This window comes from Hemicordylus capensis, chromosome 1, assembly GCF_027244095.1.
Source record: "Hemicordylus capensis ecotype Gifberg chromosome 1, rHemCap1.1.pri, whole genome shotgun sequence".
In the NCBI taxonomy this organism is placed as follows: domain Eukaryota; kingdom Metazoa; phylum Chordata; class Lepidosauria; order Squamata; family Cordylidae; genus Hemicordylus; species Hemicordylus capensis.
Window position 1 is genome coordinate 264,390,375 of NC_069657.1, and position 13,129 is coordinate 264,403,503.

At 39.9% G+C, this 13,129-nt stretch overlaps 1 protein-coding gene across 11 annotated transcripts in view; it reads left to right on the forward strand.

Annotated features, from left to right (window-relative positions):
• Positions 1-13,129, forward strand: part of RANBP17 (RAN binding protein 17) — a 352,447-nt gene that overhangs the window by 220,782 nt on the left and 118,536 nt on the right. For 10 of the 11 annotated variants that reach the window (XR_008313461.1, XR_008313459.1, XR_008313462.1 and 7 more), the window contains one exon: positions 6,557-6,664. The exons of the other annotated variant lie outside the window; for it this stretch is intronic. Coding sequence is in view for 4 of the 10 variants with exons in the window: in XM_053284861.1 (XP_053140836.1) it covers positions 6,557-6,664 (108 nt within the window). In the remaining 6 variants the exon portion in view is untranslated. The remainder of the gene's footprint in view (positions 1-6,556; positions 6,665-13,129) is intronic. 11 annotated transcript variants of the gene reach the window in all.

Genomic DNA, 13,129 nt, shown 5'->3' on the forward strand with positions numbered 1-13,129 from the left:
ATAGAATGCTCTGCCCAAGTAAAATCTGCACTTGTCTGAAGACACCTCAGACACTTTAGGACTTCAAGCATTTTTAAGATATTTTGGTGGAGGGTTTTCATAAGTAATAATTAAATAACTTTTATTGTCTTTATCTTTTGTAAAGTGATTTTAACATTGACCCAGTATTTCTTATATTTTAAGTATTTTACTTATACTTAATAAGTATTTTACTTATGAAATAAAATGAAGATTTTTTTAAATTAAAAACAACATCCACAGTTGTATACAGATCAAAAGCAAGGAAGATTAAATCAGTCTACATAAAAACCATTCCTTGGGAAGTAAAAGAAAAGAAAAAAGCAAATGATGAAGCTGTAATCAGACATCATAGAATGTAATACATATTCGGGGTTTTAAATGACTCACTTGTACTTTTTACTTCAGAAGAACATTATTTACAGGTGACACCAGACTAAAACGTTTTCTTAGAATCACTTGAGAGATAATCCCCCTAGATTTCCTCTTCATATTTGAATAAACAGCTCTGAATTCTGTCCACTAGATGGCAAAGATGAGCAAATTTGTAATATCTTTGACTTGGTCTTTGACCTGGGAATAATTATATTATATATATTATAACAATTCTAGGGTAATGTTTTAGAAGTGAATCTCCAAGCAGGCAAAATAGTAATGTTATCTTGCAAAATAGGATTGTTTGTAGCAGGCTTGCTTATACTAATTGGATTTCCATAACAAATCAGACTCCTTGGAAAAAGGCCAAAGGCTTTTCATAATTGTATTGACAAGAAAATGAATATGATAAATGGTGTTCATTCAGTTGAGAAAAGATTTATAGTTTCTCCCTCTGGGCAAGGGATGAAGAGCAAATATGTGTAATAATAGAAAAATCTGTTACAAAGTTGTTATTTGATCTCTCATAAGGCTTTATTAAAATATCTCCAAATATTTTAAGGAGATTTCTGGTGGTCAAGTATAGGCTTTTCCTGGAGTATTCTGCTAAGGAAAAGTGAATAGGGATATCAATCTAAAAATATTATTACCATGAAAGTCAGTCATTTCTCTTGAAATATTGATATGTCAAGATGTCAGTGATTCAAATGTTGCATTTCAGAAAGTTGATTTGTCATATCCAGAAATAGAATGCATTAGATGGGCAGACCACTTTTGAATGCACAGGAACAATGTTTTATAAAAGTGTGTATCATTAAGCATAAAATCAAAAAGCAACCTCATTAATGGGGATTTCTTAGTAAGCATGAAATTCTGTGCATGGACTGAATTTGTTACAGGTCTTAGTTATCTTTAAGATTTACATATGTCTTTCATTTCAGTGGGTTTTGTGCTAGGCTCTCCTCTGAAAAGTGTGACATGTCTTCTTAAAACAAATTTTCTTCTAATGTACATCAGAGCTATAATATCTCATTCTTATAGGATAAGGTTTTCCAGGGATGGGATGGGGCCAGCAAATCTCAAGTCTTAGCTTGTCCCAATAAAATTCATTTTATTAATAGTTTGTAGAATCTCTCAGTAATCAAAAAACCTTCTTTGATGATTTGCTTTGAAATTGCACTTTGGCTCTAAAAAGCATGGAAATTGTAAGTTAAGTTGCCCATCTTAACTTCCACATCATATGAGCTGTTAGGACTTTATAAGTGCTTTGTAGATAAGCACCAGGCAAAAGTTCATCAGGGTGTCCCTGACAAGTGTTTAGGGTTGCGCGTTTTGTATTTTTTCCGTTTCTATTTGTACCAAATCCGAATCATTTTTATATTTGTCTGAAATTTTGTATTTCGTCTGAAATTAAGCCTTCCGAATCACCCCAGTTTTGTTTTGTACCTGAATTAATCTGAATCCGAATCTGAATTAATTCAGATTAAAAAATGGGTCACATGGTCAAAAGAGTGGGTGGGGGTTATAGTGCCCAATGAGTGGAAGCTACCACAAAAATTGCAAAGGAATTGGGCAAACTGCTGATTTTTGGTGAATTTTTGAAATTTGCGTGTCTTTCAGATTTTCCCCATAGGGTATGAGGGAGGTTTCAGGAAAAGTATAGTTGCACGCGGGGGGTGTTGGTGGCCCAGAGTGGAGTGTGGTTGGTGGTAGTGCCCAGTTGGTACAAGGAAGCTACCACAATTTTTTTCAGAGAAATTTGGCATAGGGCTGATTTTTAAAGAATTAATGAAGTTACGCGTCTTTCAGATTTTCCTCGTAGGGTATAATGGAGGTTTCTGCTGTCCCATAACTCTACTTGAGGGGCAATGGCGTGGCCCAGAGCAAGTGGCGGTGTAGTGCACATAGGGTGCCAACCACCCACATGGGTTGCCAACCCATGAAGTACAGGGTTTTGTTGTTCTAGAGGTGTTCTAAGAGTAGATTCTCTAGGACATAGGAAGCTGCCATTTACTGAATCAGACCATAGGTCTGTCTAGCTCAGTATTGTTTTCACAGACTGGCAGTGGCTTCTCCAAGGTTGCAGGCAGGAATCTCTCTCAGCCCTATCTTAGAGAAGCCAGGGAGGGAACTTGGAACCTTCTGCTCTTCCCAGAGTGGCTCCATTCCCTGAGGGGAATATCTTACAGTGCTCACACATCAAGTCTCCCATTCATATGCAACCAGGGTGGACCCTGCTTAGCTAAGGGGACAAGTCATGCTTGCTACCACAAGACCAGCTCTCCTCTCCTAGTAGCATATGAGAGTGGATTCATGGTTTTTCATTAAAAAACCTCATTTGCTACCAGAGGGTCTAAACTCAACACCTCAGAAACAACGAAGCCCAGTACCCCAATGGGTTAGCAATCCAGCGGGGTGGTTGGCACCCTCTGTGCACTACACCACCACTCACTTCGGGCCATCCCAGTGCCCCCCAGGTGGAGTTATGGGGCTGCTGAAACCTCCATTATTCCCTATGGGGAAAAATCTTAAAGATGCATAAAGCTCAAAAATTCCTAAGAAATCAATCCTTTGCCCTATTTTGAATCTGGGTACACCACCCTTGGGGCACTGCCACCCAACGCACTGTTTTGCCCCTGAAGCCCCACATAAACAAGTTGAAAGATTGAAGAGAATGATGAACAACAACGACAATTAATTTTTTGGCACAGTTACTTCAGAATTTTGCAGCGGGTGTGAGCCTGTCCCTGTGGCACTAGCACAGCTGCACAACCCATTTGTGGATTCAAGCAATCTTTCAATAAAAACCCTCCCTCCCAATGGAACAGTGACCACAGGTCATTTGAGATATCAAGATAGACCAATGAGCCAGCCTGGTGTAGTGGTTAGAGTGCTGGACTAGGACCGGGGAGACCTGAGTGCAAATCCCCATTCAGCCATGATACTAGCTGGGTGACTATGGGCCAGTCACTTCTCTCAGCCTAACCTACTTCACAGGGTTGTTGTGAGGAGAAACCTAAGTATGTAGTACACCGCTCTGGGCTCCTTGGAGGAAGAGCAGGATATAAAATGTAAATATATATATATATATATAAATAAAATAAAACTGCCTTGGTACTATGGAACAGCTTCAAATGTTCATTTAATTGAAGTGGAGTGAGCCATAGCCCAAACAAATCAGCCTACTGTTCAGAATTGTTGAGATTTATCATCACTGCATTTAAGAAAGTGCAAAACCATGGATCATGGTTACAAGAAAGAGAGAAGCAACTAAGATTCCTGGGGATGTCAATAAATTGACAGGGATATTCCCCACCGCCCTCCTTTTGTCTCCTGTAGTCCCATGTGGATGACCTGTCCCTGCAATGGCAAAAGTTGTGAACCACTGGCTTAGACATCATGTCCCACCAAATTACATTGTGGCCTAAAGTACATTAGACTGCTCAACTTGGGCAACAAAACTTAGACACCACTATAACTCATAAAAATCAGAAGAAAAACAAAATAGCTCTTCAAAAGAGCCCTGAACAAGTTAAGAGATTCTTTCTAAACCTTTGGAAAGAAAAACCTGTGTAATTTGAGAACTTTCCTAACCAGCTTCTCGAAAAGCTTTTCCACACAATTTATACCACGGCTTTTAGCAAGAGCTTTGAAATTGCATTGAGCTCCCAAAGATATTTGGGTATTTCTATCTCAAAATGCTGTCTTCCAAATCCCTTTGCAAGGTCAGTTTGCATTTCACTCACACTGAATACAACACATACTTAACTAAACCATTCAAGCTCAAAAGCTTCTTGCATATCTTATCTTCTGCTAATCACTCAGTGCCTCAGCTGGAGTGGAGAGAGTCGGATAAGTCAATTTGAATTGCAATGCTTTTCTGAAGAACAAAGCATTCTGTCCGAAACAGTCATTTTGATTTGGAAACAAAAATCTCTGGTTTTTTAATTCTTTATTTTGTTTTGGTTACAAAACCTCCGAAATTGCCATTTTCAGGCACAAAATGTTTTGTACCCGAATCAAAATGCATAAGCCTACAAGTGTTTGGGGATGCTGCATCTGTTGAATTGTTGCCTAGCTGCATCCCTCCCTATCCCGATAGCCCCTGAAAGACAAAAGGCAAAGTTTGGGTGCATGGAGCTTTATTTGTAAATCCAGCATAATATAAGAGACTGAACAATGTATTTACAGCTTATTTGGCACAACAATTAAAATGGGCACCTTAGCTTGCAATTTCCATGCTTTTTAGAGCATTAGTGAAAATTTAAAGCATCTTAAACCAAAAGTTTCTGGATTGTTGTAAAACACCCGGAGATTTGCATTTTGGGCAGCATACAAATAGGAATAAATAAAGTAATTAAATTTCCAAGTTTTTTGAAAAGGAAAATCTGTTTGAGCTCTATGGGAAACAGAAATGTAATTATTAGCCTCTGAGAAGAATCAGGTGTCCCCCCCTTCTCTCCACCCACCTTGCTCATTATTCTGCCGCTGGTCTGAGAACTATGTGTTATCACATCTAAGGAATTTAACAGCTGGGGAACCAGGGTTTTCATCTGTGCTCATTTGTTCCTTTCAATGAGTTGAAAATTGGTAAGTTCAAGCCATGTGTTCAAATTGGCGTCTCAAGAGCCCACCGTTAAAAACCCACTGTTACACTTCTGTTTCCCATAGAGCTCAAACACCTGAGGATGGTGTGTCACACCAAAACGTATTATGGTTTTATGTTTACCAACTTTTAGTTTTTCTTTGCGCAATAAAAGGCCTTTTTGTTGAGAGTTTGGAGTTGTTGTTGTTATTTTACATTTATATGTTAAAAAAAATTATATTTATATGTATATGTCTTCCTCCAAGGAGCATAGAGTGGTGTACTACATACTTAGGTTTCTCCTCACAACATACCGACTTATTCATGGCTTAGGGCACAATTGGCACTCAAGTATTCATTCCTAGTACAGTAATCATCACTTTTGACTGCAAGGGTTTCAGTACTGGGGAGTAGGCCCACTCTTTCCATCCCAGAGTTCTGCATTTTTCAAAGCACCAAGGTAATTTTACAAACAAGGCCTTCCGTTATGATTGAGGTAAATGCCGTATTCTGCAGATCAAGAGATGGTAATGCTTCTGTTGAAATCTGATTCTCAGAGGATCATGAGCATAAATTAGATGTTTCAAAGGCCCTCCATCCTTGCCTACACAAAATTTTTTTTAGAAAGGCTGTTGATACCACAGTGAGATCTATATATTTTGTACTCTAGTATCCATAAAGGTAAAGTGTGCCATCGAGTCGGTGTCAACTCCTGGCAACCACAGAGCCCTGTGGTTGTCTTTGGTAGAATACAGTAGGGGTTTACCACCACCCCGCAGTATGAGATGTTGCCTTTCAGCATCTTCTTATATCGCTGCTGCTCGATATAGGTGTTTCCCATAGTCGAGAAACATAGCAGCAGGGATTCGAACTGGCAACCTCTGGTTTGCTAATCAAGTCATTTCGCTCTGCGCTATTAGGTAGCTCCCTAGTATCCATAACCAAATATAAAAGGTCAAAAACAAATATAAAAGGTCATGTGAAGCAGTTCTTATTTCAGACCTGCTTGATTTATTTATTTATTTATTACATTTCTATACTGCCCAAAACTTGCATCTCTGCTTTAGTGACTGATTCTTTCCCTGTCTGTCTAGTCAGCATTTAACAGAGTTTAGCAGCAAAGCAGGTTGTCAGAGCACTTCATTTCTTGCTGATGGCTTCCCATTTTAAGATATTGGCAGCACCCAAGATAGTGATTGATTGATTGATTTTGTCCTGAGTTTTCTTCCTTTAAAGCTGTATGTTTTTCTGATTAATTTTATTAATCCGTGCTCAAACTGTCATGCTGTTTCTGTAATTTTGATACATTGATTATTTTCATAAAATTTCCTCTGCTACTAATTGAATTTAATAGAGTGAACTCAAGATCTTGGATCTCCAAGTTTATAGAATAAGATCCTAAGTGCCCATTTTAAAATTTCTATTAAAGTAGTTGGACACAGTTTCAATGACAGTGTAGAAGAATTCTTTAGAATAGAGCCAAGATCTTAGCCATATTTTAAAAGGTTGAAAATACAGCTGTATGTGGGACCTGTATTTCTTTATTCTGAATCCTGTCTTTAACTTATGTTGTGAAAGATACTCAGCGTATCTTCCCATTCTTCAAACGGCTATTGAGCTGTGGTACCGTGAACCAGCATGTACGACTCCTATCTTGAAGCTTATGGCCGAGATGATGCAGAACAGGTACGGTTCACCCTAGTGGTGTTTAATTCTGCAGATGATTGTCCCCTTTGAGGATTGTTGTGTGCAACCAAGCTGGGGGAAACAATTGTTGTCAGCTTTGAATTGCTCATTGTTGTCAGCTTTGAATTGCTTCAAAGCTTATATTTATTGCAATATTTAAGGGAGTTTGTATGATCTAATTCCTCATGTGAACATGCCCTTTAGTGTGACTTTTCAACAGTGCCTTGATTTTATTTATTTATTTATTTATTTATTTATTTATTTATTTATTTATTTGATTTATATACCGCCCTTCCAAAATGGCTCAGGGCGGTTTACAATTAAAACAAACTACTAAAACAATAAAAAGCTAAAACAAATTAAAAACAGTATAGCAATTAACAATTAAAAAACATTTTAAAACAGCAATTAAACAATTTACAGTAATTAAAAGCCCCAAAATCAGGTTAAAATTTTAAAAACCCTGGAAGGCCAGGCCAAACAAATACGTTTTAAGGGCTCTCCTGAAGGCTAATAGAGAATTCAAATTACGGATTTCCGCAGGGAGCGCATTCCACAGCCCCGGAGCAGCTATAGAGAAGGCCCGCCTCTGAGTCGCCACCAGACGAGCTGGTGGTAACTGGAGACGAACCTCCTCAGATGACCTTAATGTGTGGTGGGGATCACGCAGAAGAAGGCGCTCTCTAAGGTAACTTGGGCCTAAGCCGTTCAGGGCTTTAAAGGTAATCACCAGCACTTGGTATTTTGCCCGGAAACGTATCGGCAGCCAGTGCAGTTGTTTCAAAATAGGTGTAATATGGTCTCTCCGGGTTACCCCAGAGACCAATCTGGCTGACGCATTCTGAACTAATTGAAGTTTCCGAACTACGTACAAAGGCAGCCCCACGTAGAGTGCATTGCAATAGTCAAGCCGGGAGGTTACCAGCTGGTGCACCACTGTTTTGAGGTCATCCTCCTCAAGGAATGGACACAGCTGTCGAATCAGCCGAAGCTGATAGAAAGCACTCCTGGCCATGGCCTCCACCTGAGAAACCAGGGTGAGGCCTGGGTCCAGGAGTACTCCCAAGCTGCGCACCTGCTCCTTCTGGGGGAGTGTAACCCCATCCAGCACAGGAAGATCTAACTCACTCCTCAGATTCTGAGCCCCCACAATGAGCACCTCCGTCTTGCTTGGATTCAGCTTCAATTTGTTATCCCTCATCCAGCCCATTACTGCCTGTAGGCAGGCATTTAAAGAGTGAGTGCCATTTCCTGAAGATGAAAAGGAGAAGTAGATTTGGGTGTCATCAGCATACTGATAACACCCAGCACCAAATCTCCTGATGACCTCACCCAGCGGTTTCATGTAGATGTTAAAAAGCATTGGTGACAGAATGGAGCCCTGGGGGACTCCATATAACAGCTCCTGCTTTGAGGAGCGACTGTCACCAAGCTCTACCATCTGGGATCTACCCGAGAGATAGGAACGGAACCACTGCAAAGCAGTGCCCCCTATTCCCAGCTCCTCTAGGCGACCCAGAAGGATACCATGGTCGATGGTATCGAACGCCACCGAGAGATCCAAAAGGACCAACAGAGTCACACTCCCTCTGTCGATTCCCCGGTAAAGGTCATCCATCAGGCCGACCAAGGCTGTCTCAACCCCATAGCCCGTTCTAAAGCCAGTTTGAAATGGGTCTAGATAATCAGTTTCCTCCAAAACCGCTTGGAGCTCGTTAGCCACCACCCTCTCGATTACCTTGCCCAGCCAGGGGAGATTAAATAAAGGTCCCTACAAGCATCAGAACTGCATATTTGACTGCAGTTCTTCTGATGCTTGACACTGATGAAAAGCCACACCAAAGACCATGGTCACACAAACAGTAACATCACACAGACTCCCTTAACAACGGTAGTTTCTGTCCTGAAAGTACTTTATATGTTTACTCTGAATGAAAGTTAAGACAACCATCCTTTAAAAGGGAGTAGTGACCTGTAAGGTTTGCTGTTCCCCTTTCCAGAATGCATCTGTTTTTCCATTGAGTATGGCAACTTGCACTGTAGAAAGTGGAGCCCACAACAACTATGGGATGTGGGATGACTTTTGCCGTGGTGATTACTACTTCCTTCCTTCACAATGGGGAGCACAATTAATGTATCATGTATCCTGTTCTTTAAAAGTATGTGTACTTTTTAGTACACTTACTAAAGCAATGAGTGCCTTCCTGAATGATTTCTACAGAAGGATGTAACACTATGAGCCTATGTTCATTTGAATGTAACCTTTCAGCTACCCTCCTGTTGATTCTGCTTGGTATACCTGATAATTGGATTAAGAAGCACCTTTTAAAGTGGTGGTTCTCTTTATATTTAGCAGTAGGGAGAAAAACTGTGCCTATTGAGCTTGGCATAGCCTCTCTCCAGTAGCTGTTACAGGTATCTTTTTTGTATTCTGGTGTCTTATTTTGTTTTGTTACATTGTGTGTCCTTTTGGGACAGAGAACCATTTTCTCATACCTTTTTCTTTGTATGTGCTTTGAGAACATTTAAGTAGTATATACAGGTGAAACTCGGAAAATTAGAATATCGTGCAAAAGTCCATTAATTTCAGTAATGCAAATTAAAAGGTGAAACTGATATATGAGACAGACGCATTACATGCAAAGCGAGATAAGTCAAGCCTTAATTTGTTATAATTGTGATGATCATGGTGTACAGCTCATGAAAACCCCAAATCCACAATCCCAGAAAATTAGAATATTACATGGAACCAAGAAGACAAGGATTGAAGAATAGAACAATATCGGACCTCTGAAAAGTATAAGCATGCATATGTATTCAGTACTTGGTTTGGGCCCCTTTTGCAGCAATTACTGCCTCAATGCGGCGTGGCATGGATGCTATCAGTCTGTGGCACTGATGAGGTATTATGGAAGACCAGGATGCTTCATTAGCGGCCTTCAGCAATTCTGCATTGTTTGGTCTCATGTCTCTCATCTTTCTCTTGGCAGTGCCCCATAGATTCTCTATGGGGTCAGGTCAGGCGAGTTTGCTGGCCAATCAAGCACAGTACACTGTATACTTTTCAGAGGTCCGATATTGTTCTATTCTTCAATCCTTGTCTTCTTGGTTCCATGTAATATTCTAATTTTCTGAGATTGTGGATTTGGGGTTTTCATGAGCTGTATGCCATGATCATCACAATTATAATAAATTAAGGCTTGACTTATCTCGCTTTGCATGTAATGCGTCTGTCTCATATATCAGTTTCACCTTTTAATTTGCATTACTGAAATTAATGGACTTTTGCACGATATTCTAATTTTCCGAGTTTCACCTGTAAATATGTTTTATTGTTAACAACAATGTACAGTGGTCCCTCGACTTACGAAGATAATCCGATCCAAACGCACGTTCGTAGGTCGGAATTTTCGTAAGTCGAAAAGCGCATCCACGGAGGTCCAGAACACTCGTAAGTCGAGGAAACTGCATCTAAAAATTCATAGGTCGAGGAAGCAGCATCTAAACCGGCAACGACTTCCGGTATTTTTTGTCGTTCGTATGTCGAAACATTCGGATGTCGAGTGCTTCGTAAGTCGAGGGACCACTGTATGTGGTAGTGATGGTTGTGATAGTATCTTGTCCTACCTCTACAGAGCTCAGGGCAGCATAGATAGTTTCTTTCCTCTTTTATCCTCAAAGCTGTCTTGAAAGGTAGATATGCTTGAGGGAGAGTGACTGGTCCAGGATCACCCAGGGAGTGTTATGGTTGAGTGTGAGTTTGAACATAGGCCTCCACAGTTTGAAACTCAAGCGACTGCACCACACTCGCTCTCTGGTGGTATCATTCTCTTATAGCCTCTAATGAATGGTGTACATTCTGGTGATTAAAATAGTGCAATTTGGTGCAAAGTTTTTGAATGTGCATCCAGAACAGGAAGAGAGCACTTGAAAAACAAAATAATTTCTTTGCAGAGCATGTTCAGTAATATGTTTAGCTTGCTAATATCCTTGCTGTGGTTTTATCTGATGTTCATATAGATTAATGTTCCCTTTTATATATAGCAGTAGTGTAACTGGTAATTTTGTGTTAATCTACCTCTATTGTGCCTCTCCAAAATTAATAAAGCTAAAGAGACTTTTTAGTGATGCTATAACTTCAGAGGAGAGAGGTTAAAGGAGGCACTTTTGCAAATGTTGAGAGATAGAAAGCAAAGAGGAACTAGGGATGAATCTCCAAGTAGGGGGAGCTCTTTAAACCATTTTGCATATTCATTGTATTTGTCTACCTATTGGTATGCAGAAAGTGTGTCTTTTTTCCCTTCAGAAAACATCATCAGGGATGAGTTCACTTTTTCTTGAGTTGTGTATAGTATTAGCTTTTACAGGTTGAAATGCATAATACAATACACTTTGACATGGTTAAAATATGTTACAGAGTATCAAATTGTGCATTATGATAGAAAGAGTTTGCTGTCATTTTCCCCATCTGTCAGATGTTATCTGTTTGTACCTTGCTGAATACACAAACATTGTAAAGCTTTTCAGCACTGTACAAAATTGCAGCTTCTGCTTGTGGAAAATAAGTTAGGCCAACCTGTTGCCACAAGCAAGTGGCTGTCTTGCAGTAGAGCAATGTGGGGGGTGGATGCACATGCGCATGTACACACGTGCAAATGGAGCAGTTGCCATGCAATTCAACTGAAAATGGAACTGCCCTTCAGAAGTTATATTTCAGAGGGGGAAATGTTTTCGTGATTTACCCCTTGCACAAATTCCTACAAAAATTCACTTGAACAACACCCACAATGGGACATATTTAGCCCTAAAAATCCTGTAAGCCTTTCTGGAACCTGCAAGGCTCTGGCCTGAGTACTGTATATTAATACAAATCAATTGAGTACTTTTTCTCCCTTGGGAGGTGAATGTTGACCCATAATGTAGCTACTTTACTATATAAATGAATAGGTATATGAATACTGAAGAGTCTATGGCCAGTATAGGCTCTTAAGATTTTCAAACAGGGATATTTTGTCACAGCATTACCTGGAGATACCAGGGATAGAACCTGGGACTTCCTGCATGCAAAGCAAGCCCTCCACCCCTTCCCAGAATGGTATGTGAAATACATGCATACGTGTACTGGTTGCAGTTAGACACTGCACCTGTTAGACTGAATTGTTTGTTCTGTCAGATTAATTGGGGGCGGGGAGTGTAATCAATTTAATAAAATATGTTCCTGGTTTATCAGGCAGCATATTTTTTTCAAAAAAACAAGTGGTGATTATCATTCATGCAAGTACTTACAAATCCATGAAAAGCAGGGGCTTCTTAAAAGAGGCATCCTCCTCTCATATACTGTGTGATACATGTGTGCATTATAAAACTACATTATTTATATTTAAACAGTTAGAGGTGAACCTCATTATCTGCAGGGGTTCCATTCTGCCCTACAGCCATGGATAAGGAGTCATTGAGTGAATGCAAATTGATGGGGTTAGGTTGGCGGTGAGGGGAGGGCTTAAAATAGCTAAAAATTGGAGCAAAAAAGCAACATCCCATACTCTCCAGGTCTCCATCCATGCACCCCCAAATCCTGAATTTGGCAAATTTCCCACAAAAAATCATGGAGGGGGGCGTTAAACAGAAGAGCCACAAAATGGCTCCTTTAAGCAAAATGGTGGCCAGAAATGACCTTGGTCTTTTCCAGTCAACTAGGATCCGCAGATCTGAACCCTTTTTTTAAGCAGGTATACTGAGGTTGGGGGACGCAAAACTGCAGGTGCCGGGACCACATATGATGAGGTCCACCTGTAGAATCAGTCAGTCAACTGAGTGATTAAACATATGATTAATCGACTGAAATGTCTTTAAATGGGTGACAGTTCTATGTATTTCCTATGTTTGTGCAGGTCTAAATGATTGAAGAAGGCATAGTAAATAAAACTGACTTGTTAGCTTGTAAACTTCAAAAGCAAAAACATGAGAATGAAATTCTGCCTCGATATCTGTATTTAGCTGCAGGCCAGGAATAGTATATTTAAGACTGAATTTATGCAGCATGTTTTTTCTTCCATTGTGAGTGGATTGAGTTTAATTCACAGTGCTATTATATCTATAAGGAGAATCTAACGTCTGTTGGGATTTGAGGGACTACACAAGTTAGGCAAACCCCAAGAACAGCCTTGTAGAGCTCATGCTGGGTTTGCGTTAGAGCTGATCAAAAACCATTCTCTCAGAGTGTAACTGACTTCTGGAACTCTGTATTACAGAGTGTGATAATAGGAAGCTTAGATGCATTTAGAAAAGGATTAGACAAACTCATGGAAAATAGGTTAGGATAACAGCAATAGCTATGTATTATTCTAACTAAGTGGAACATTTCTATCCAGAGGCAAAATCTTTGAGAAGCCACTCCTAGGGACAGAGGAGTACAAGTGAGCTTCCTAGAGGCATCTTTATGGTTGCTGTTGAAAACAGAATACT